This window comes from Python bivittatus, unplaced genomic scaffold (genome assembly GCF_059951505.1).
Source record: "Python bivittatus isolate LINGU-HERP-01145 unplaced genomic scaffold, Pbiv_v1 ctg000100_np1212, whole genome shotgun sequence".
Taxonomy (NCBI): Eukaryota; Metazoa; Chordata; class Lepidosauria; order Squamata; family Pythonidae; genus Python; species Python bivittatus.
In genome coordinates this window covers 4,595,996-4,616,020 of record NW_028277038.1, presented here as the reverse complement: position 1 = coordinate 4,616,020, position 20,025 = coordinate 4,595,996, and the positions used below count along the sequence as shown (strand labels likewise).

At 48.5% G+C, this 20,025-nt stretch overlaps 1 protein-coding gene across 10 annotated transcripts in view; it reads right to left on the bottom strand.

The window, feature by feature from the left end:
* The window catches only part of EP400 (E1A binding protein p400), a 56,184-nt gene continuing 36,159 nt past the window's right edge, over positions 1–20,025 (bottom strand). For 7 of the 10 annotated variants that reach the window (XM_088135309.1, XM_088135308.1, XM_025165343.2 and 4 more), the window contains 24 exons: positions 19,234–19,345; positions 18,254–18,397; positions 17,787–17,990; positions 17,077–17,160; positions 16,699–16,833; positions 16,186–16,230; positions 15,763–15,916; positions 14,774–15,015; positions 13,573–13,746; positions 13,074–13,121; positions 10,679–10,815; positions 10,286–10,342; positions 10,006–10,084; positions 8,809–9,012; positions 8,437–8,482; positions 8,223–8,320; positions 7,295–7,502; positions 6,874–7,052; positions 6,509–6,718; positions 4,936–5,131; positions 3,754–3,890; positions 3,171–3,329; positions 2,872–2,949; positions 1–2,286 (listed from right to left, as the gene is read on the bottom strand). In XM_088135309.1, the coding sequence (XP_087991435.1) occupies positions 2,017–2,286; positions 2,872–2,949; positions 3,171–3,329; positions 3,754–3,890; positions 4,936–5,131; positions 6,509–6,718; positions 6,874–7,052; positions 7,295–7,502; positions 8,223–8,320; positions 8,437–8,482; positions 8,809–9,012; positions 10,006–10,084; positions 10,286–10,342; positions 10,679–10,815; positions 13,074–13,121; positions 13,573–13,746; positions 14,774–15,015; positions 15,763–15,916; positions 16,186–16,230; positions 16,699–16,833; positions 17,077–17,160; positions 17,787–17,990; positions 18,254–18,397; positions 19,234–19,345 (3,400 nt within the window). In that variant the 3' untranslated portion in view covers positions 1–2,016. The remainder of the gene's footprint in view (positions 2,287–2,871; positions 2,950–3,170; positions 3,330–3,753; positions 3,891–4,935; positions 5,132–6,508; positions 6,719–6,873; positions 7,053–7,294; positions 7,503–8,222; positions 8,321–8,436; positions 8,483–8,808; positions 9,013–10,005; positions 10,085–10,285; positions 10,343–10,678; positions 10,816–13,073; positions 13,122–13,572; positions 13,747–14,773; positions 15,016–15,762; positions 15,917–16,185; positions 16,231–16,698; positions 16,834–17,076; positions 17,161–17,786; positions 17,991–18,253; positions 18,398–19,233; positions 19,346–20,025) is intronic. The other 3 variants (XM_088135312.1, XM_088135316.1, XM_088135310.1) reach the window with 2 other exon arrangements.

Sequence of the window (20,025 nt, the reverse complement as noted above, 5' to 3'; positions counted from 1 at the left end):
TTTTATTACACTTTCAGGTAAGATACAACACAAATCCTTCCAATCCTACAGGTCAAGTACAAATTTTTATGTTCATAAAGATATTTACAAGTCAGTTTATCAAGGTCCTTGGAGAAAGGGAAGAAAGGGAGAGGCCATCAGAAATGAGGAACCATCTAATTTGCATTCTCCGTGGAAATCAGACATTGCTTCTTGACATACAACTGGGACAGTGAAATTAATATTGGTGATGGGGTTGTTTCTTTATGCATATATAATTCATCGGTAGCCTACTGCCTTGTACACACGTAATGAAGATTTGTGCATTTTTAGAAGCAAAATTAGGACTACTTGCAGTTTGGTATGGCAGATGGGAAGAAGAGTGACAGGATACCTTTCATATGGGTGCAGTAATACACCAAGAGTCAACTCTTGTGGAAACTCTCAAGACCAAACAGCTTCCACGAAATGTCTTGGCTTTCAAGCAAACTATGCCCTAGCAGCTCTTTCCCAGAGACAAAATGATAAAATACAAGTCTGTGGTATAAAATGGGTTTGTGGGAAGAGAAACCCAATGACGTCTACCTTCCCTCATGTACAAACACAGGTAATTTTTTTTTTAAATTTTAAAAAGCATACCATCTCTAAAAATGGAGGCTCCAAATAGAAAGGACATGTCACTGTAAGAGCAGTAAGCAATAACAAGGGGTAGGAAATAATTCTGCCTGTTCAAAAGAGTAGAGATGACAGTGTTTCCTGGATCTCAATTTTGCAATGTCTGGAGATAGGACAGACATCTGTATCATCCAGAAGCTTGGCATCAGTGCCACTCTGCTGCACCATTGTGCATTTTAGCTAAAACATATAAACCTATAACCTATAAGTTCATGGCAAAGACATCTTCCTTAAACAACAACAAAAAAAGAAGGAAGCTGTTGTTCCAAACTGCTTAATTACATGAAAATTGAACATTAGAATCGTCTGCAAAATATGTTGAAGATTTTGGTGCTGATTCTCTCTCTCTTAACAAAAAATGGAGATTTTACTCTTCGCCCAAATGGCTTGCCTGAATGTCTCCCTCCTCTGTTCTTCCCAAACAGAAACATACCTGAACTTTTAAAACAGCCTGCGGAAAAATAAGGGCCAAAACAGTGCTGGAAACGGATGAGCCAAATTTCCTTCAGTGCGGAAGCCACACCAAAAACCAGAACAAAACATTGGATTAGCAATTAAACATTTTCTTTTTACCAATGAAAAAGAAGGGGCTGAGAAATGGTGGACTACAATTAAATACACAGTTACCGTCACATAATAGTAATATCTTTTTTAAAAAACAAACCAACCACATATCTAATACATTTATTATCTTAAACCGTGAAACGGGGAAGCAAACGCTGAAAAGATAAGAGCTCTCTGTAACAAAAGGAAAAATAACACAAACGCACAAACACACATACAGAGTAAGCAAAACTGCTCCCCGTACAAACCGACACGCAACGAGCCGATATTTTTGTTTCTTTTAAAAAAGGCTTACCCCAAAATGGCAACTGAAATATGATGCATAATTACAGATACTTACAAATCTTCACATTTATTGGCTAAACGCAGCAAGGAGTGCTTCTGGCAAATCCTCCCGCCTCCCCCCTTGGACAAGCACGGCCTGGACATCGTCCGGCTCTGCACCCCTCCCCAGCCAAAAGGTTTTCCTTCTGGCGGGGATGACGGATACGATGGGCCTTTCTGCCAGCCTTGGAAAAGCAACCTCGTGGTTTCCATCCAAAGGGCAGCGAGAGTCGTGGAGCGGTTGGGCTAACGGAGGGCTTGAAAGAACGGCCTCTCTTTGGAGTTGGGTTCGAAACCACGGATCTCTCTGAGAAGTAGAGCAGTTCAGTTCGCAGGCGAGGTGTTTGGAGCAGGCGAACGGCACGCGAGCAAGCCCTTTCCGGTGTGGACGAGAGGAGGTTTTGCAAAAGAAGGGTCTCTGGAAGAGCCTGCCTCTTATCTGCCTCCCTGGCTTGCGGCCACCGAGTTGCAGGTTCAGCTGGGCTTGTTCGGAGCCTTTAATCTGACAGGGGCTCTCATCTGCACCTTCGCTTGTTGACCCTGCCCGTCGGATGGGGTGGGAGCCTGGGCGGGGTTTTGCACGACGGAAGCTTGAATCTGGGGGGAGGCCGTCGTGACCACCTGCTGCTGGATCAGTTTCTGGGGAACGACCTGAGCCGTTGCAGTGGTGGCCGGGATGACCTGGACTTGGTGCTGCCCCGCTGTGGTCTGGGACAACGTTACTGTCTGAGGCTGAGCTTGAACCTGGCGTGGGAAGAGCCAAGCGAGAGGAAGAAACTAGGTTGGCACCTAGTTTCCTTACAAGCTATTCCAGGTGTTATAATCCCAGCAGGGTGGGTTTCTGCTGAGGGGCAATTGTGCCTCAAGCCAGGCATTCTTGTGGAACAGACGCTTGGCTTTTATTTTTGACCTACTGCTTTAAAAAACAAATTCCCCCCATGGATTTGCCTTTCGTTTCATATTTTCACAAACCTCGAGTTCCCCTCTGCACCTTCTCGTACCTTCACTGCGGGGTGAAAAAGGCTTAACAAGGATAGCCCACCAGCAGTCCTCCAGAAAATGCAGAGCTACCACCAGCAGCAGCATTTCTCACTGTTGGCCAACGAGGAGTTGCTTTAAAGCAACATCTGGATGTTGCTTTACTACAAGGTCCCCATCGCTGGCGGATTGGAGGAAAATAGATTTGCCTGGACCAAAGGCGGGCCATTTTTGTGTCTTTCTGGCGAAGACGAGACCACAACTGCACTAAACCTCAAGCCCCAGCTGCCTTCTACAGAGAAGCTGCTTCCAGGCAGGGCAGGACTGGAACAGCGTTCTAACAAACCTTACCTGTTGGGAAACTGAAACCACCTGCTGGATGTTAGCCACCGTTGCTTGTTGGGAGACCACCTGTGGGATCTTTGCAACCTTTAAGAACAAGATATTGGGACAGGGGATGCGTGATTAAACCACACAGGTCGATTTGTATTCCATCAGTTTGATGTTCAGACCATGCCTGTGAGTTGTATGCGTTTGCGGGTGGATGGAAAAATCTGGGAAAGCAGAGAAGAGCCCCCGCAGCAGATTTCCACAGCTTGCTTGCCCCCCTCCTGAGAAATGAAATGAAATGAAACAGGGTGCCTTGTTACCTGTATTTGGGTCTGGACCTGCTGCGTCCCGCCAGGCTTCTGAGCCTGAGAAATCGGCGTTGGTAGGAATTGGGCTTTGATGGCTGGCTGCGTGGCATAGACTTTCTGTGGCTGAGATGTTGACTGCTGGGCCTGGACGGTGACCTGCTGGGCGTTTATCTGGAGACAATCCGGGAGGGCAGGGTAATGATTTGTGTCAGTCTAGACTAGACCTGGAGGGACCTAAGTTCCATCCCCTACTTGGCCAGGAAGATCAGCTCCTCTACCTTGCAAAGAGTTGCAAGGATAAGGAAGATGGGGAGAATGCCCACGGTCGCCTGAATTCCTTGGTGTAAAGGCAAATCATCAAGAAGGATTAAGAGATGGATGAATCCATCGCTTCCCATCTAACACATGCAAATCTTCAGGAGAGCAGCTCTGCTCCACCAAGACCCCTTCCTTCTCAGACAGAAACTGCCCGCAGGACCTGCCAACTTAGCGATCTTCCCCTAATAACGGCCATGTGGTGTCTCCAGCGCATGTGGTTTTGGATGACCTCTGAAGGGAACCCTTACATAGAGGAGGAGGAGAGAGAGAGACTGACCTTCTGTTGAACACCTGCCTGTCCTTGGGCCACCTGCGGCTGGATGACCTTCTGCTGGGCTGCCTGGTGGTGCTGAGCTTGCTTCACCTTCAAAAACTGCTGGACGTGCAGCGGCTGAGCCATCACTGCCTGTCCTCCTGTGCAGGGCGCAAAGAACAGAAGACTTGGCTCAGACTGTTTTGCCTCTCATCCCCAGCTGGTTTCGGATCTTGCCTCCTGCATCCTCTTCATTCTGAGCCCTGTACGCCGTCCTGTGAGGCTTGGAAGAGCTGGGGACGACTGCTACGCAGAGGGCCACCCCGTCCAATTCTTCGGGTGCCAGGTCAGAATGTTTCAGGACATTTCACAATACTTGGACCCCTGACTCCTTTTTCCCAAGGTGCTGCAACCCCTTCTGACTGAAACTCCTAATGTAATTGGGAGGTAAGACCTTTTAGAAAACAATTGCCTCTGGAAAACGTTCTCAGGAGACCTGAACTGAAACTCTGCCTTTCTCTCACAGAAGCTGGATCGCAAACTCCCCAGCAACAAGGTCAGAGCTGCCAGGGCAATCAAAAATGGTATACAATTTCTATAAAAAAAAAAAATCCCCTCTCACCCCTATGGGTGGTCTGTGTCTTCCTTAATCTCGAGTCCTCTACCAGAGGCCTGGGAGTTTGAGGGTTCTGCGCAGGATCTGAGCTGTTCCTAGCCCTGCACTCTTCTGGACAGAGAGCTCTGATGTTGTTCCTAGTATCTGTTGGAGCCACTCTCCCAGATTAGGAGTCATGGCCCCGAGTGCTCCTACCACCACTGGGGCCACTTTGGCCTTTTGGAGGCTGTCGATGTGAAGACCCAGAAGCTCCTCAACCTATGGAGGTTTCCACCCCAAGTCCAACACCCAGAGATTGTACACCAGCTGCAAGGAGGGCGGTCGCGGTCTGATGAGTGTCAAAGCCACTGTCCTGGATGAAACCCAGAGCATCCAGGAGTACATCAGTAAGATGGCGTGTGTGTGTGTGTGTGTGTGTATAAAAAATCAAATTTAGACACTGCTCATCTCATGAGGAAGTGATTTAGTTATTCGGTAGTCCATGATCAAAGGAAATCTTTGAGGCCTGTCTTCAGGAAGAAGCGGAACCCAGGCTCAGGCATGCCCCCTGTTCCTCCCTAACCTGCCCCCAACCCCCCCTCACCAAATACCTGCTGCTTTCTGCGGCTGCCCAATAGCCACGCTTATTCCAGCAACGGTAACAGGGAGGGCGGTGACCCCTGCCGATGACACCACGGCAGCTGGAACGGACATCACGGGCGGCTTGGCCAAAGCGACCTGGGCTGCTTGAGGCGTCTGGGCCTGGATCTGGCCTTGGGCTTGAAGCTGAGAAGCAGCAACACGAGTCTAAGCAGTAAGGAATTGGGATTATTGTACAGGCATAAAGGAAGTCTTGCCTCTTGGCTTGGGGGGGGGGCAGAGGTCCGTGGGAGGGGCGTTGGATGGAAGGAAGGGGGAGACGCTGTCCAAGGCGAATCGAGACGTGTTTATTGGGGATCTAGGAAAAACAGGGGGGGGGTGTATCCCTAGATGCAGGGATCCCAACTCTGAATTCCCCGCTGGAAGAATGCTGTGATTGGAAATGCCTGGCTGTGTCGTTGGTGGCTCCAAGATTGTCCGATGGGGAAATGAACCTGAGGTTGTCCGTGTAGACCTGTGTTTCTCGACCTTGGCAGCTTTAAGAGGTGTGGACTTCAACTCCCAGAATTCTGGGAGTTGAAGTCCACACCTCTTAAAGTTGCCAAGGTCGAGAAACACTGATGTAGACAATACTCAGAAATGCAAAGCGGAGAGTGCAAGGCAGGACTTGGCTCCAAAAAGATGGAGTTTTCACGCTGAGAAAGCTGTCCTGCGTTAATTATCCTGCACAACTCAGCAGCCAGCCAAAGAAACCAGCTTCGGGGTGTCCCTTGCTTTCTTTCTCACGGCGGGAGAATTTTCAACCGCCCAACCATTTTCCTTGGCAGAAACCTGAGTTGGATAAATGGCAACATTCCTTCGCTCCGGAGCATGCCGCCACCCTTCACGGTCACTGTGGCTTGTTGAAGAAATCATAGTGTTTGGATTGCTATGGGAGCTACGAATTGTAATTTATGAAGTCCCAACAGACGTCAGGCTACGCCGGTCCCAAAACAAAACATAGGCTCTTAGTGTGTTTATGAATGGCTGCTAGACTCTGCTCTGTGGATTTGGCTGATGGTGGATTACTCACTAAAGCGTGGTTAAAGGCATTGAGTGAAATGGGCAGATGCTGGCTTCAAATGGGGGTCTTCGTACAAACCAGTGGAGGAGGAAGTTTAATCCCTTACCAGCCATAACAACTAAATGCAATGGTTCTGCAGCCACTGCTTGGCCGGGGCCTGTCAGCCTTCCTGAGTAGACCAGACAGGAAACACGACCAGATGAGCTAACTCTACTTTATTGTAAGGCTACATCAACAGCATCTTGCATGTCTCAAAGTACAATTCTCCCAGTCTCTTTTACTGCCTGAGAAGTTAGGGAGGTTCCTCTCTGAGTTTCTTTCTCCTCCCATTGTGCAGCTGCAGGCTGTGCCCTCTCTTCTCTGATCGTTCCTAAGCAGCATCTCTTCCCTCCGCCTCCCATGGTCATTCCCACGTACCATTCCAGGGCCAATGATACACAGGGAGAGCGGTGTCCTTCAGGCTGCCCTCTAAGACCTAGCGAAGCACTGAGCTGCCCCAGGGAGGCCAAGCAGTAACTCACCAGTCGGGCGACCTGGAGGTTGGTGACCGTGGTGCCAGCAAGGACCGCGCCTGGCCTGGAGGCCGCGACTGCAGTGAGCTGCTGGGTCTGCTGCTGCTGCTGCACTTGGACCTGGGCTGCCTGCTGCTGTGCTCCAGGGGGCCCCTGCGGCTGGGGGGCCTGCTGCTGAGCCGCCTGCATCTTCTGCTTCTGGAACTTGATGAGCTGCTCCTGGTGGGAGGAACCCAACGCCCCAGTCCATCAATCCCAGCTTCTTACGTGGGTTTCCCGAGCCAGGAGGGGAACGGCTGTGGAACCGGAAGCAGCGGGAGGGAGGGCCTGACGAGCCTCCCTGCCACCTGTGCATGAGCCCTCCTCTTCCTTACCTGCGATATCTTGCCTACGGTCTTAATCTGGGGTTGTGATGGGGCCTGCCCTTGGGCCTGGATCTGGGGAACCTGGACTTGTCCTGCTGCCTGTTGTTGCTGCTGCTGCTGCTGGCGCAGGAGCTGGAAGTGATTTTGGGGGATGGTCTTTCCTGACAGCTGCACGCTTGCTGGAGCAGCTGGAGGGAAAAAATAATAATTAAGAGGAAAAAGCACTCTCCAGGTTCCCATCAATAGTGCTGGTATGGAAGGTAGAGCTCCAACACGTGTGGAAGGCAGTAGTTTGAGGAAAACTGGCTTAGGCTTCCCAAAGTGCTTAAAACCCACTAGTGCTGCATTCCAGAGCCCCACAAGGCCAAAGAGCCGCGGATGTTTTATTCTAAAGGCAGCAGCCCCCACAGATCAGATTCACAGGTTCTACCTGGCGTGACCTGAGTGACCAAAGATCTTGGCTGGGTCTGGACTGGGGTCAGATTAGTGGTCACCACGGCCGAGGCTGTCACAGAAGTCACCGCTCGAACTCCAGGCGTAGACGCAAGGGTCACCAATTCTGCAGAGGCAGCTGACGTCCCGGTGGATCTCTGCTGGGGGTGTACCACCTGGGCAGTGGTGGTTCCTGCCCCTGAGGTCTAAAGGGAAGGAGAAAATTCTGAACGCTTGTGCATTTGCAGTCAGGTTAGTCTTGCCTGAACTGAACCATCGTGAGCCGTGATCCCAGCTGCTTGGCTGCAAAGCTTCATCCAGAGCTGATCTTTTCTTGAATCTTTCCGGTCCCGTTTCAGCCACATCTGAAGCGTGGCTACAGTTTATCAATTTGGCCACTTCTTCAAACAGACGTAGGGCGAAACCGTGCCTTGTAAACCCACAACAAATCAGGGTTTGTAACTGAGGGATGCCAAGGAGACAGAAAACCTCATCTGGAATGTGCTGATTCAGCTTTCCAGAAACATCTTAGAAGAACAGGAGGGTGGTCCAGAATGACTGCTGGTACAATATAACAGGGATCTTCTTTTGGTCAATCCAGCCAAATCGCCTTCAAGTTACTTGAATAGGGGTTAGTGTTATAACTGAGCTAAACCACTGCTTTGTATCCACAGGACACCATTTGACGTTAAGTTTCATGAATGCATGAACATCAGAGACAAAGATCATCTCCTCAGTTCAAACTCGCACGTTTCGTTTCTGAGTTGCAGGGATGTACAAGCCGGTTTCCTCCGGAGCTTCGTGGCTATGCAGGATTCCGATCTTACCTAATCTTCCAAATGGTGCCCTCCATTTTAATGGAACATTGTCATGATTGTCACAGAATCAGCTGCCTTAATTTTGTGCTCAAAGGAACATGCACTCACCGCCAGTGTCCCGGGTATAATGGGTGAAGCCAACCGCTTGTTGATCGGTTGAAATGTAGTTGCAGGGACACCAGCCATGGTGTTGACGCTCACGGTGGCTGGAAGCAAAGCCAAGGTCACTCAGGTGGGAGGTGGAACACAACAGGAATTGGGGGTGGGGGGCAACTTTATTCTCCCACTCTCCCCTTTTAAAGGATCGTTTGGCTAGATATACCTGTCTGTATGTTTGTACCAGTCACTGTGGGTTTCATGGTGCCAGCCTGGAAAGAGAAAGGCATCAACATTGGTATGGAAGAAACCAGGGGCAGGCCACCATGATCCCTTCCAGAGGTTTCCCAGCGTTAACCCCATCAGGCCCGCGACGCGGAGGAGACCCTGGAAGCAGAGCCCAAGTCCGGCTCGGTGCTCATCGCTCCCAGCCTCTAAAGCAGCTTGTGGAGGTTGAGCGTGAATCCTGACCTCTGAGTGGCAACCAGCAGAAGAAATGCTATTGAAGCCACGCATAATGTTCAGTGGCTTTACGGCCCCTTGACTGCCTGCCGGGGGTTCTTCCTCGCCTATCTGCAAGCCCGCAAGGGGGTCTTACCAGCACGGCCGTGTTTGCCACGGTGGTCACGGCCGCCTGCAGCCCGGCTTGGGGCGGCTGAATGCCTTGGCCTGGAACTTGGGGCGGGGCTTGCACCTGCTGTCCCGCCATGGGCTGAGCTGCCTGGGGCCCGGCCTGCTGCTGTTGCTGCTGCTGCTGCTGTGGGGTGGCTTGTTGTTGTGCTCGCTGCTGCTCTGCCAGAGCCTGGAGGACAGAAGGGAGCAGAAGAGTTGGCAGAGTCAGAAGCCCTTGCCGGTTCCTTGGCAAGGTTTTCAGAAGGGGCTTGACTTCGCTCCCTTCTTCCTAGGCTGAGAGAGAGGGACTGGCCCCGAATTACCCAGCCGGCTTCTTGCCGAAGGCAGGACTAGAGTTGACGGCGCCCCAGTTTCTAGCCTGGTTTCTCACATGGCGAGACCAAACTGGCTCGGCTTTCTTGGTGCCTTCCAGTCAGTACTGACACTTTGTGACTACATGGACATGCCCGTGTGGTTTTCTTGACAAGGTTTTTGGAAATGGTTTGCCTTTGCTGCCACCTTCCTAGGGATGAGAGAGAGGGACTGGCCCAAGGTCACCCAGCTGACTCTGTGCCTAAGGTGGGACTAGAACTTACAGTCTCCTGGTTTCTAGCCTGGTGCCTTTAAGCACTACACCAAACTGACTCGTTTTGGGGGGTGCCTTTAAGTGAGTTTTGACTCCTGGCAACTACAGAGACAAGTTCCACTAGGCTAAACTGGCTCTCATTTGTTTACACACACTCCCCTTTTCAAACGTGCTAAGCAAGCCCTACATATCAACTCGTCCCCACTAATAAGAGACAGTGGAGGGACCGCCGTTTTTTTCCCTCTCTCCAGGAAGCTCTGACTGGGTTTTACAGGTTGGACCTGGTCCTAAACTAACCCACCGGCGGCCTCTGGTTTGCATCACCAAAGTTAAGGTGAGGAGCAAATATGAGACTCTGGATCTGTCTGCCTGGAAGACAACCAGTGGTGGAAATCATGGTTTGGTTTTAGTTTCTGAAAGATTCTGCTCTCCATTTTTTGCCCCCAGGTGTAAACACCTTGCATCTAAGCATCACCCTACACCTGGCTAACCACAGCCAGAGCCAGCAGGCATATTTCTCCCTTATGACTTAGTATGACCTGCAAAGAGGCCCAAGAATTTAAAACACAGTCTCTCTCTCTCTCTCTCTCAACATACCTTCTTTTCCTTCGCGATGCGTTCTGCTCGGAGAGACGCAACTTGAATGGGAGGCAGTGGCTTATCATAGTTGATGCCGCTAGAAACAGAGGAATAAGGCAAGTCAGATGTTATGAAAGGAAAATAAAAGAGCCACAAAGCAGTTATAAATGAAACCCTGATGATTTCAGTGCTGGATTGTGTACAAACATATGTTAACAGATCACTTACATAAGAAGGTGTTGGGGTGAATGCCCTAATGCCACATCATCAGCTTTCCCACTTCCTTGCTGTTTCTTACCTTTCCGCAAGGACTGAAGTGTGTTTTGGATTCTTCTGGAAAGGGTTCATGCCGAGCCTGAAATAAAACCCAAACAATGGCCTTTGTTGGAAAGCCGCACAATTTAAAATTGCCATACATCATGAGACGTGTATCCAAATTTGAAACGCAGGAATCTGCTTGAGCACACAAAACAGCGCAGACGCCACAAATTAATATCACAAGGGGCATTTCCGGGCATACCTTTTGTTCGTAATACAGTCCTTATGCATTTCTGAAATGCAAACACTCTTATTTAACACACAACTGCATTCCTTTATAAATATTACACCTGGGGACTGCAAACTGGATTCAGGCCCGTTCAACAGGGAAACGGTTCATTTCCCCCCCCTAATTGTTCTTTTATGAACTTACAAGGGTTTGATGGGTGGGCTTCTCTTCCCAGCAATCATTTTCATGATCTCAAAATGATTTGTGTAAAGATGGGTGTGCGATGCACCTTCGTCCTGAGCGTACAGCTGGTTGGTTCGAAGCGGGCGACTGTTCTTTGTCTAAATGTGAACAAACAACAAACTTCTTACATGGAAGATACATACAGAGAGGCACAGGGAATCACTGGTCTACGCATCAACCCATCTGGGGGTTTCAATGTACCAATCTTCCCTAATCTGGTGTCCTCCAATTATGACAGGCTACGGATTCCACCTAGACTGGAGGATACCAGTCTAGATAGCTAGAAAAGACTAACTCACACAAAGGCTGAGAGGAGATGAAACCTTAACATAATACAGCTTTGAATATGTATTTTCCCGTGTCTTAGCTAAAATTATTTGGAAGAGGTGAACGAGCTACTGATTTATCTCTCAGTTGCATATCCTCTTCTTTTTGATTTTCAGAACTGAACATAGCTTGTTGTAGCACCAGCATTTACCACAACGTAGCATTTGCAAATTCGGCTCCTTTGGTTTGCCCTTCGCAGAATTTTTATTTTATTTATTTATATATCAAATCTGTCACCGCCCATCTCACTGAAAAGCGACTCTTCATCATGTATGAACCCAACCACTGTGGTTTGTAATCCATTGTTTGTGGCTTAGCGTTCTGGAGAATTAGCCCTCTATGGCTCCTTTAAACTATAGCTAGAACCAACCGTGGCTTAGTGTGATGTGAACAGCCAGCCAGAGATTGCAGAAGGCTTGCAAACTCTGACTCAAGCTAAGTATGGTTAGCATTAAAACTGGGGTTAACTTTAAAACAGAAATCCAAGCTGGCGGTGGCTTGCTTAACAAGATGGAAGAAAGGAAAAATAAACCTGGAGCTGGAACTCAGTTTCACAGGCTCTCTGAGAGAGCAGGAAGCCTTATGTTCCTGCAGGGTGCTGCTAGGAAGGAAGGGTACACAGACATGGAAAAACAAAGCCAGCCAGATCGAGCTGCAACTTCGCAAAATCATAAAAGCCGGAGATTAAACGGCCAGGGATGTTTCTACTGCATTGCCACAGTACATTTAAATCGGACAGAGCATCCACGTTTGCTTCCGTGCTTCTACATCTTTGGAACCACCTTCACCTCTAAGCAGCCCAGACTGTGGGAAGCCAGTTCCACGTCCACTCTACAAGCCACCACACTGCTGTCAATGGATCACTGCAGCAGGGCACGAAAGCTGTTCATTATCAGACAATAATGTGCTTCTGAAACCCCTCTCTTCTCTCCCTGGCCTTTCCTTCCACCCTGATCGAGGGTCTCCTCCTTGAGCTTCAAGAACGCCACAGGAGCGAGTTCTCTTCAAACGTTTCCCAAGTGCAGGCTGGGTCTCCCCATCACCCTAAAACTTGCATTGTTTTAAAGACTGGTTTGCTGAACAAGCCACAATGCCCTGGCTAAAACCAACAGGCTAAGCCAAGAGCCACAATTTACACACCCGCAGGGGTTGGATCTGCATAACGTGCGGAGCCGAAGTCAAGCCAACCGCACGAAGGCTTAGTGTCATGCGTGAACTCGGCCACGCATCTGTGCATGGTACACAGAGACATGTACCTTTTTCTCTGAACATTCGTCTCCCAATAAACTTGTAAACTGCAAGTTTGCAGCCTCACAAATCTTTCAACAAAGGTTGCTTTTTTTCCCCCTGAAAAAAAGCTTACGATTTGTGACCTGAGACAGAAGGCTCTTCATCCAGAGTACCCAGCTTTGCCCCCTCAATTGGGGGGGGGGGAATCCAAGTTGCAGAGAACCACTCAGAAGGACCACTACAGCTAGTAATAATATAGCTATTGCACTGTTCAAATTCTGCAGGGGTAATTTGAAGAGGGGGGAGATGATACATTACCTGATGGGGTGTTGCAGGGATTAATTCATTAAAGTTCTGCAAAGCAATCAGATTTCAAAATGAAAAGTAAAAAAAAAAAAAAGAAAAAAAAAGCTAGGAACCAAAATTGTTTTAATTCAAACCAAAAAATTAAAAAAAAAAAAAAAAGGACTAAATCATGAGGAATGAGGTGGCATTTCTGGGAGGCGGATGGATTTTATTTATTTATTTTTAACAATAATTAAAAAAAAAATGGAATTCAAACTGGCTAAAGTGATTCAGGGTGAGGAAATCGCTAAGCCACACGCTGGAGACAACGGGCACCGCAACCACAGATCTACTGCGCCGGACGCGGAATAAATGCGAAGATTTTGAATTGGCCGATTCGGCTTTCCGAATCGGGACTCGAATGTGGAGCTCCTACTTCAGGTTGGGTCCCGCCTCCGCTGATGCTTAAGATATCAGACTGTCTGCATTGGAACAACAATTTATAAGTGCACACCTTATAAATGCTTTTTGTCTTCTTCTTAGGGGTCGCTTCATACATAAGCTGTAAAATAAGAAGCAAAGTTTGACTTTCTGCGAGGGGTTTGGGGAGTAGATTAGCGACACAAAAAAAGAATTCTCTAGTGGAGCCGGTGGACAAAGGAGGGGCGCAAGGCCTGGGGATCATCCCTGACTGACCCCAAAAAGGAAGCGGGGAGCATGCTGGGAGCCTTGGACAAGCTACGGTGTCTCGCTCTCACTCCCCGTCAGTCGAAGAGGCATTAGGGTGAACCTAGCTCACAGGGCGGCCGGGCGGTCTCTGAAGCACCTTGGCAGTTTTTTAATAAGCAAAATAATAATAATAATAATTTTTTTTTTAAAGGAAAAAGCGCCACACCAAACCATCACACACACGGTAACAAAGGCGGAGCCGCCTTGAACAACACTGGGAGCCCCGCGCGCTGCCCGTTTGGCAGAGGGCGCAGGGCAGCGTCACCGCTTGGACTGGCACCCACCTTCCCTTCTTCGCGGGGGATGACGACGTTTTCGTAGCGGTTGCGGCACTGTTTTGGGGAGCGGTAAACCCGGCTGCAGGAGTTCACCACGTCGCTCACGAGGTCCCAGTTGGGCGTGTGGGCGGGGGACATGATGGCCAGGTTGAGCGGGAGCTCCAGCAGCTGCTTGACGGCCTAAAGTGGAGGCGGAGAGACCGAGGGGAAGGCGTCAGCCGGGACGCGGCTTTTGATCGCTGTACTGCCAGTGATGTCTGGGAGAAGGCCAAAGTCTATTAGCAAGCACACAGACAGATGCTGGGGGAGCCCCCCGAAATACACTCTCTCTCTCTACAGAAAAAGAGAAAGAGGCGTGGGACTGTTCCAGAAGCATCCCAGGACAAAACCGGGGCAGGCCTCAGAAGACTAGAATATTGAGACGCCAAGGAAATGGGTCACAAGTGACCACGACACTGCTCGTCCTGAGGAAACCAATCTAGCTAATCGCCCTTTACTCTGTAGATAAAGCGGTGACTGTTTTCTCCTGTGGGGAAAGAGGAGCCTTCCAAACTGGGGTCAGCCTGGCATGGCTTCTACGGCCTCTGAGCAGCCCCTAAGGGCAGCGTGTTCATTTCCTTATGTGCTGTGGTAACCTTTGGGCACGTCCCCACAGAAGCCTCTGTCACCTGAGTGGGGATTAGGAAAAAATGTCTCTTCAACCGGGAAACATGCCTGATGCCCGCTCCTAAGCTCCGATGGCACTCAGCCAAGACCTTTCCATTTTATTTCACAAGCTTTAGGCCGTGGGAACCTACCACATTTTACTCTTCTGGATTTCTATTCTTGTGATTTCTTTTAAAAATGGCCCTGTTTGTGCCTTGCAACCACCAAAAAACTGTCTTCCTTCCAGGGAATGGCGGGCAATAAAACAGCAATTGTTTTACTCAAGAACTGCAAGAGTAAAAAGCAGAAGTTCCCACTGTGCTACAAAAGTGTGTGTGAGTGTGGGGGGGGGGGGGGACAGTTCTACAGAAGAAACAAAAGAGGTTCCTTAGCTGATTCTCAGCTGAGACTTTCCTGAAAATCACCTTCTCTTAAGAGAGGTGCAAAGAGGACACCTAATGCCCAATGGCTCGATGGCAAGGAAGGGGTCATATTTGGTCGGCAGTAGAGAGATGCTCTTCGGCTAGTTTAGAAGACCACCCCTTGGTAGACCACCCCACACCTGGAGGAGAGCCCAGTCTTCGCTGATCAGCCACTCAGGATTGTCCTGGCCAGCCTCCGCAGCTGGCTTGACAAGGGTGGGCAGGGGCTTGGCGAATGGGGTCTGCTGCTTGAGGAGGAGGTTCTTCTTCTGCTCCTTGCCCTCCCGTCGCATTTTCAGCATCCCCGGAGTGGCACGGTCAAAGAGGGAACGAGGGGGGATGACCATTTCTCCATGACGCTGCTTCTTCTTCCTTCCTACAGCTGGGAGAGAGGGACGCCACACTCAGCAGGACAACCAGTGAAGTGTGTGTGTGTGTGTGTGTGAGTGTGTGTGTGTTAAGATCTGGCAGAAGAGGCATGCTATGGGTCCCGTCTGCTGGGGAGCTACACTGGGCGGGTCTTCTCTGCCGTGGCACCTGCCTTATAGAACATCCTACCCCGCCCCCCGCCTGCTCCCAAAGCAGGGCTGGCTCCATCCCTGCTAATTTTCCAGAAGTCCCTCAAAACCTGGTTATGCCATCAGGCTTGGGGGCTCCAGGGGACTGGCGAGGTACTGAGGTGGCTCCATTGCTGTTAACGACTGCTGTCCTTTCTTAGTCTTTTGTGATTTTCAATTTTTTTTAATAATAATTTTTTTAATAAGTTAACTGTTTTAGTTTTATTGTACGCCACCCAGAGTCACTTTTTCGTGAGATGGGCAGCCATATAAATTTGATGGACAGATGGACGGATGGACAGACCAACCAACCAACCAGGGATGTGTATGTGTGTTAAGGACGTGGTGTCGAGAATCAGGAAGATGACTTTGATGGAGACATTTTAATTTATTTATTTCTCAAATCTGTATGGCTGCCCATCTCATGAAAAAGTGACTCTGGGCGGCATACAATAAAACTATAAAAGAGTTAACATATAGAAGAATTTTGCAGCCAAGGCGACAAGGCGATATAAAAGAAATATTCAAAGCAGAAGGCGTATCCCCCCCTCCCAACCCCATCAGAAGCTTACTGGAAGGGTCTGTCTTGTGCCGCTTGCGCTCCTTCCTGACGTACACGGGAGGCAGCTTTGACTCTGGGATGGGAACCGCCTCATACATCAGACACATGACCGAGTCGATGTAAATATCATTATCATCCTGAGGTGGGGTGGGTGGAGTCCAAAGCTTCACAAAACAGCAGGAAAAAGTTATCCTTAACTTGTTTCCTTAACTATACAAGTATGGGCATGGTTGGGTGGGTTTCATTCTTTTGGAGAAAGGAGGAGAAGGAAAAGGAGAAGGACAAGAAAGAGGATTTTTTTTCATAATGAAGGGGAAGGAGAAGGGAGGAAGGAAGGACAGACAAGAGGAGGAGAAGGAAAGGGAGTAGGGAGAGGGAGGAAGGAGAAGAAGAAAGACAAGAGAAGAGAGAAGGCAGAAGGAGGGAAACTTACTGGCATTATTTCAGTTTGTCCATCTGGTCCTTCATAAAAATATTCCTGTAGTACCAGGGATAGTGGGGGTGGGGAGAGGGAGGATAAAGAGATGCTCATTCAGTTGAATGCCATGAAAAATGTAACCAACGCTTACCACCCCTCTAACAGCAAATTCAAAACAGCGAGCACAGATTACAGTATCTAAGGGGATCCCCTGCCTCCAAGAGTGAGACTCTAACCACAGAATGGCATTGCCAGCTGGAAACAGAGAAGAGAAAAAGGGAAGCAAATGGAAACGTTCACGCTGGCCTTCCTCAGCCTGCTGTGTTGGAGTTCACCTCCCGTAAGTCCTGGCTTTCACATCAGTTAGTGCTAGGCTGGAGAAGGTGGTTTACAGCAACCGGACATTGAAATGATGGCACACGGTGATTGTTACATAAAAGCACAGAAAAGTGGAAATAAAAGCACAGACAAGTGTGGAAATATTTCCAGAGCTGCAGGATGGGCGTAAAAGCTGATAAGTCCATTTACTTTGTTATATGCATCTTCCCGGGTGTAAGTGAAAAGGTCTTCCTCTTCCCCCTGCAGAAGCATTTTCTCCTCTTGCTCTTTCAGTTCTTTCAGATGATGAGTCTCCCACATCTTCTTTGCCGTTCTCACTTCCACCTAGATGTTAAACGCAAATCCAGCAAAATCAGAAAAAACATGTGTTCGGGAGAGCTCGTATTCAATGTAGCAGTGTTTTAATATCTCTGAATAAAAAGATTGCCTGGGGGGCTTCAAAAACAATGCCTGTGTCCGCTGAATGTGGCAAGAAATGTTGTCTTCCTTTCATAAGTGATCCTTACAAAAGTTTAACTGCATAATAGTGCTAGCCCTCCCACCTCCCAGCGTACAAAGAGACCTTACCTTGTTTTCTTTTGATTCATTCTCATCAGCAGAAATACGAAAGAACTCCAAATAATTCAGAGCATACTTTTCAATTGGGGTGAGCTGAAAAAAAGGCAAAGAGAAGCAATTACACGACAAATTAAAATGTTAATGGGCAACAGATTAATGTCGTTCTGGAATGGGCCATAGAAGGCCAACAAGGCTTTTAAAAAACATGCTTGGATTGCATTAATTAGCTGTCATATGGTAAACAGAGCCACAATAATTAATCAGTGAGTTAAAACTGAGAAAGTTATCTCTTCTTCAGGCACAAGTGCTTGGTTTTGAATGTGGCATAATTCTTTTAAAAAATAAATGAATGGGACAACTGAACTCCACTAACCCCAGCATGTTTTTTCTTTCTCAGAGCAGAATAGGGGTGCTCCCTGGGAAGAAACAGGCGCATTAATAAAAAAAATAAGTAAGGCAGAAGAATGGAGAGCCAGTTTAGTGTCATGGTTAAGGCACCAGGCTAGAAAGTGGGAGACTGAGAGTTCTGGTCCCTCTCTCTCAGCCCTAGGAAGGAGGCAATGGCAAACCACTTAAAAAAAACCTTGCCAAGAAAACTGCAGGGACTAGTCCAGGAGTTGTCAGGAGTCAACACTGACTCGAAAGTACAACACACACAAATAGCAAAAGAATATGCTTCTTGGTCCAGAGGTGGAAATGCACATGGAAGCCAAGGGCACCTGATCTACAACAGCCACCAGCTCCTGCAGCAGAGAAGGCTCCTCAAGATATTGGGCCTTCCCGAGTTCTGAAACGAGAGGTTTCAACACCGCCTCGGTCTCCCCATCCAAAACGTGTGGGTTCCATTCCTCGTTCTCCTCGTCCTCTTCCACCTCCTCTTCCTCCTCCTTCTCCTCTTCCTCTCGTTCTGTACTTTTGAGAGCCTTTGGGAAACACAAAGCATCCTTTTTTTCCCCCTATTGATAAGACATAACTACTTCTTACGGTTTTAAATGTAATCCTGTGCCACCACAATCTGGATTTTACAAGTTGAATAGGTAAGTTTGCTTGCGTAAGGAAGAAAAGATTCATACTTTATGTAAAACAATTGATACGGTAGTCAAGCAACTCAACTCTCAACTAGCAAATCCGAAGCACAAATGCTCTTTTTTCTCATTCCCATTGAAGCACTCTACACTTTCCTTACCTCTATAAAGGGCCTGGCGACTTTGGGAGATATGGTTTCTGTGGGAGAAGGCTCTTGAGAAAGCATGACAAATTCTTCGGCTTTCACCCGGAAGCCCGAATCTTCCATTGGCGAGTGAACTTCAAAAAGTTCCTGAATGGTTTGCTGCAGAGAGAAGGAAAGGGAGGGAAACGCTAATTCCCTCTTAACCTCCCTTGCTTCTTTGCTTTGCTTTCTAAGTCACTTCATTTCAGGAGGCTCCAGAGGAGTTGTCAGGCAGCCAGACTTTCCAAAGCCGCCAGCCCTGAGCCAGCGTTTGCAGCAGCTCCCACCCAGAAAGGCTTCATTTGCTGCTGAAGCTCCTCAACGGAGCCGCGGAAAGCCTGTCGCAAGAAGGAAGAGACGACCAAGTGCTAACTGCAGGGCTGCCTCTTTAGGACCAAGGAGGAGGACTAAATGGCTCCCGGTCTTGCTGGGGCATTTGGTCAAGATCAGGGGCAATGGCCAATTATTCTCCGCTCTCACCGATTTCAAGCTACTTTTCCCCTTAAATTAAGGGGAGGATGCCATCAAGCAGGGAGCCACCCTGTTTCATCTGCACCTTCCTCTCCTGGGTTCCATCCTGAAGGCAGCAGAGCGTGAGCAGGCAACGGTTTGAAGGTTGGCACTCCTTTGTGTAGGCCTGGCCCCGTTTCTAGCACTTTTACTCAGGACTGCTGCTTTCTGACAATCCTTTTGCAGTGGGGACGCGATGGTGGGAGGGGACACTGGGTGGGAAGGAAAGCCATGAAGCTTCCTCCCTCTGCTGCCAAGGGATCCCGAGCGCCAATCAGGGGGACAAACAGAAAAAAGAGCACCCAGCCAGTCATCATACTACAGATCGGGTGCTTCTCAGTTGCCAGTTACAGGAAGGGTCCAGCAGCTTGTTCGCTCAGGCCCAGGTGATCCCTGTACAATGTTTAAGAAACCCAAAGAGTACCTTGTGATCAAAATAGGGATACCTGCGTTAAAAAGGCCATGGAATAGTCGTTTCCCTGCGCAGCGACTTCTCGGATCAAATCCTTAGTACCGTTTTTTAAGAGTTTCTCTTCTACAGAGTTCCCGCTGACAAGCCTAGAGAAATCAGAGACAAAGCATCACTTTAAAAAAAGGGATCAAAGACAGCACTGGAGGAAACAGGAAAGCCATGGATGTTTGTTTTTTTTAAACTGCAACAGAAGCCTGAAATAGCTTCAAATGAATATAGACTAATGCACGGTTGTGTTAACATAAAGAAAAGCCAAGGGTTTATGACCAAACTGTTGATCATATGTTCCTCAAAATACAAAACATTCATGCTTCTCTTCTGTCTACATTTTTAACTGCTATTTCATTATTCATGAAATGTATAAATTATGCCACTGTCTGCAGTCACTCAGGAACAATATAAAAAAGCTTATTAAAAATGAGCAGAAAGCTAGCCATTTTAAAACAAGGAAAGGGGCAAAATCCATGCAATTCAAAATAAAATATCTTTACTGTCGGTGGAAAACAGAGCAAAGAAGGAGCCAACCATACTTCCTTGGGGAAGCACCTGCTACTGAAAAGGTCTGGTTTTGGATGCTCGCTTTTCTAGGTGGAAGAAGATCCCTTATAATAAAAGATGGACAGATTCACACGGAAGGAGCTGCTCCTTCAGCTTAACCAGTTCAGAGCCTGTAACGCAAATTGAGGTTTTTGTGGCCCCCCCCCCGCCAAAATGGAAGCTGTCTGGTGAAAGGGATATAAATGGAGACTTTTTAAAAGCTAGCTAG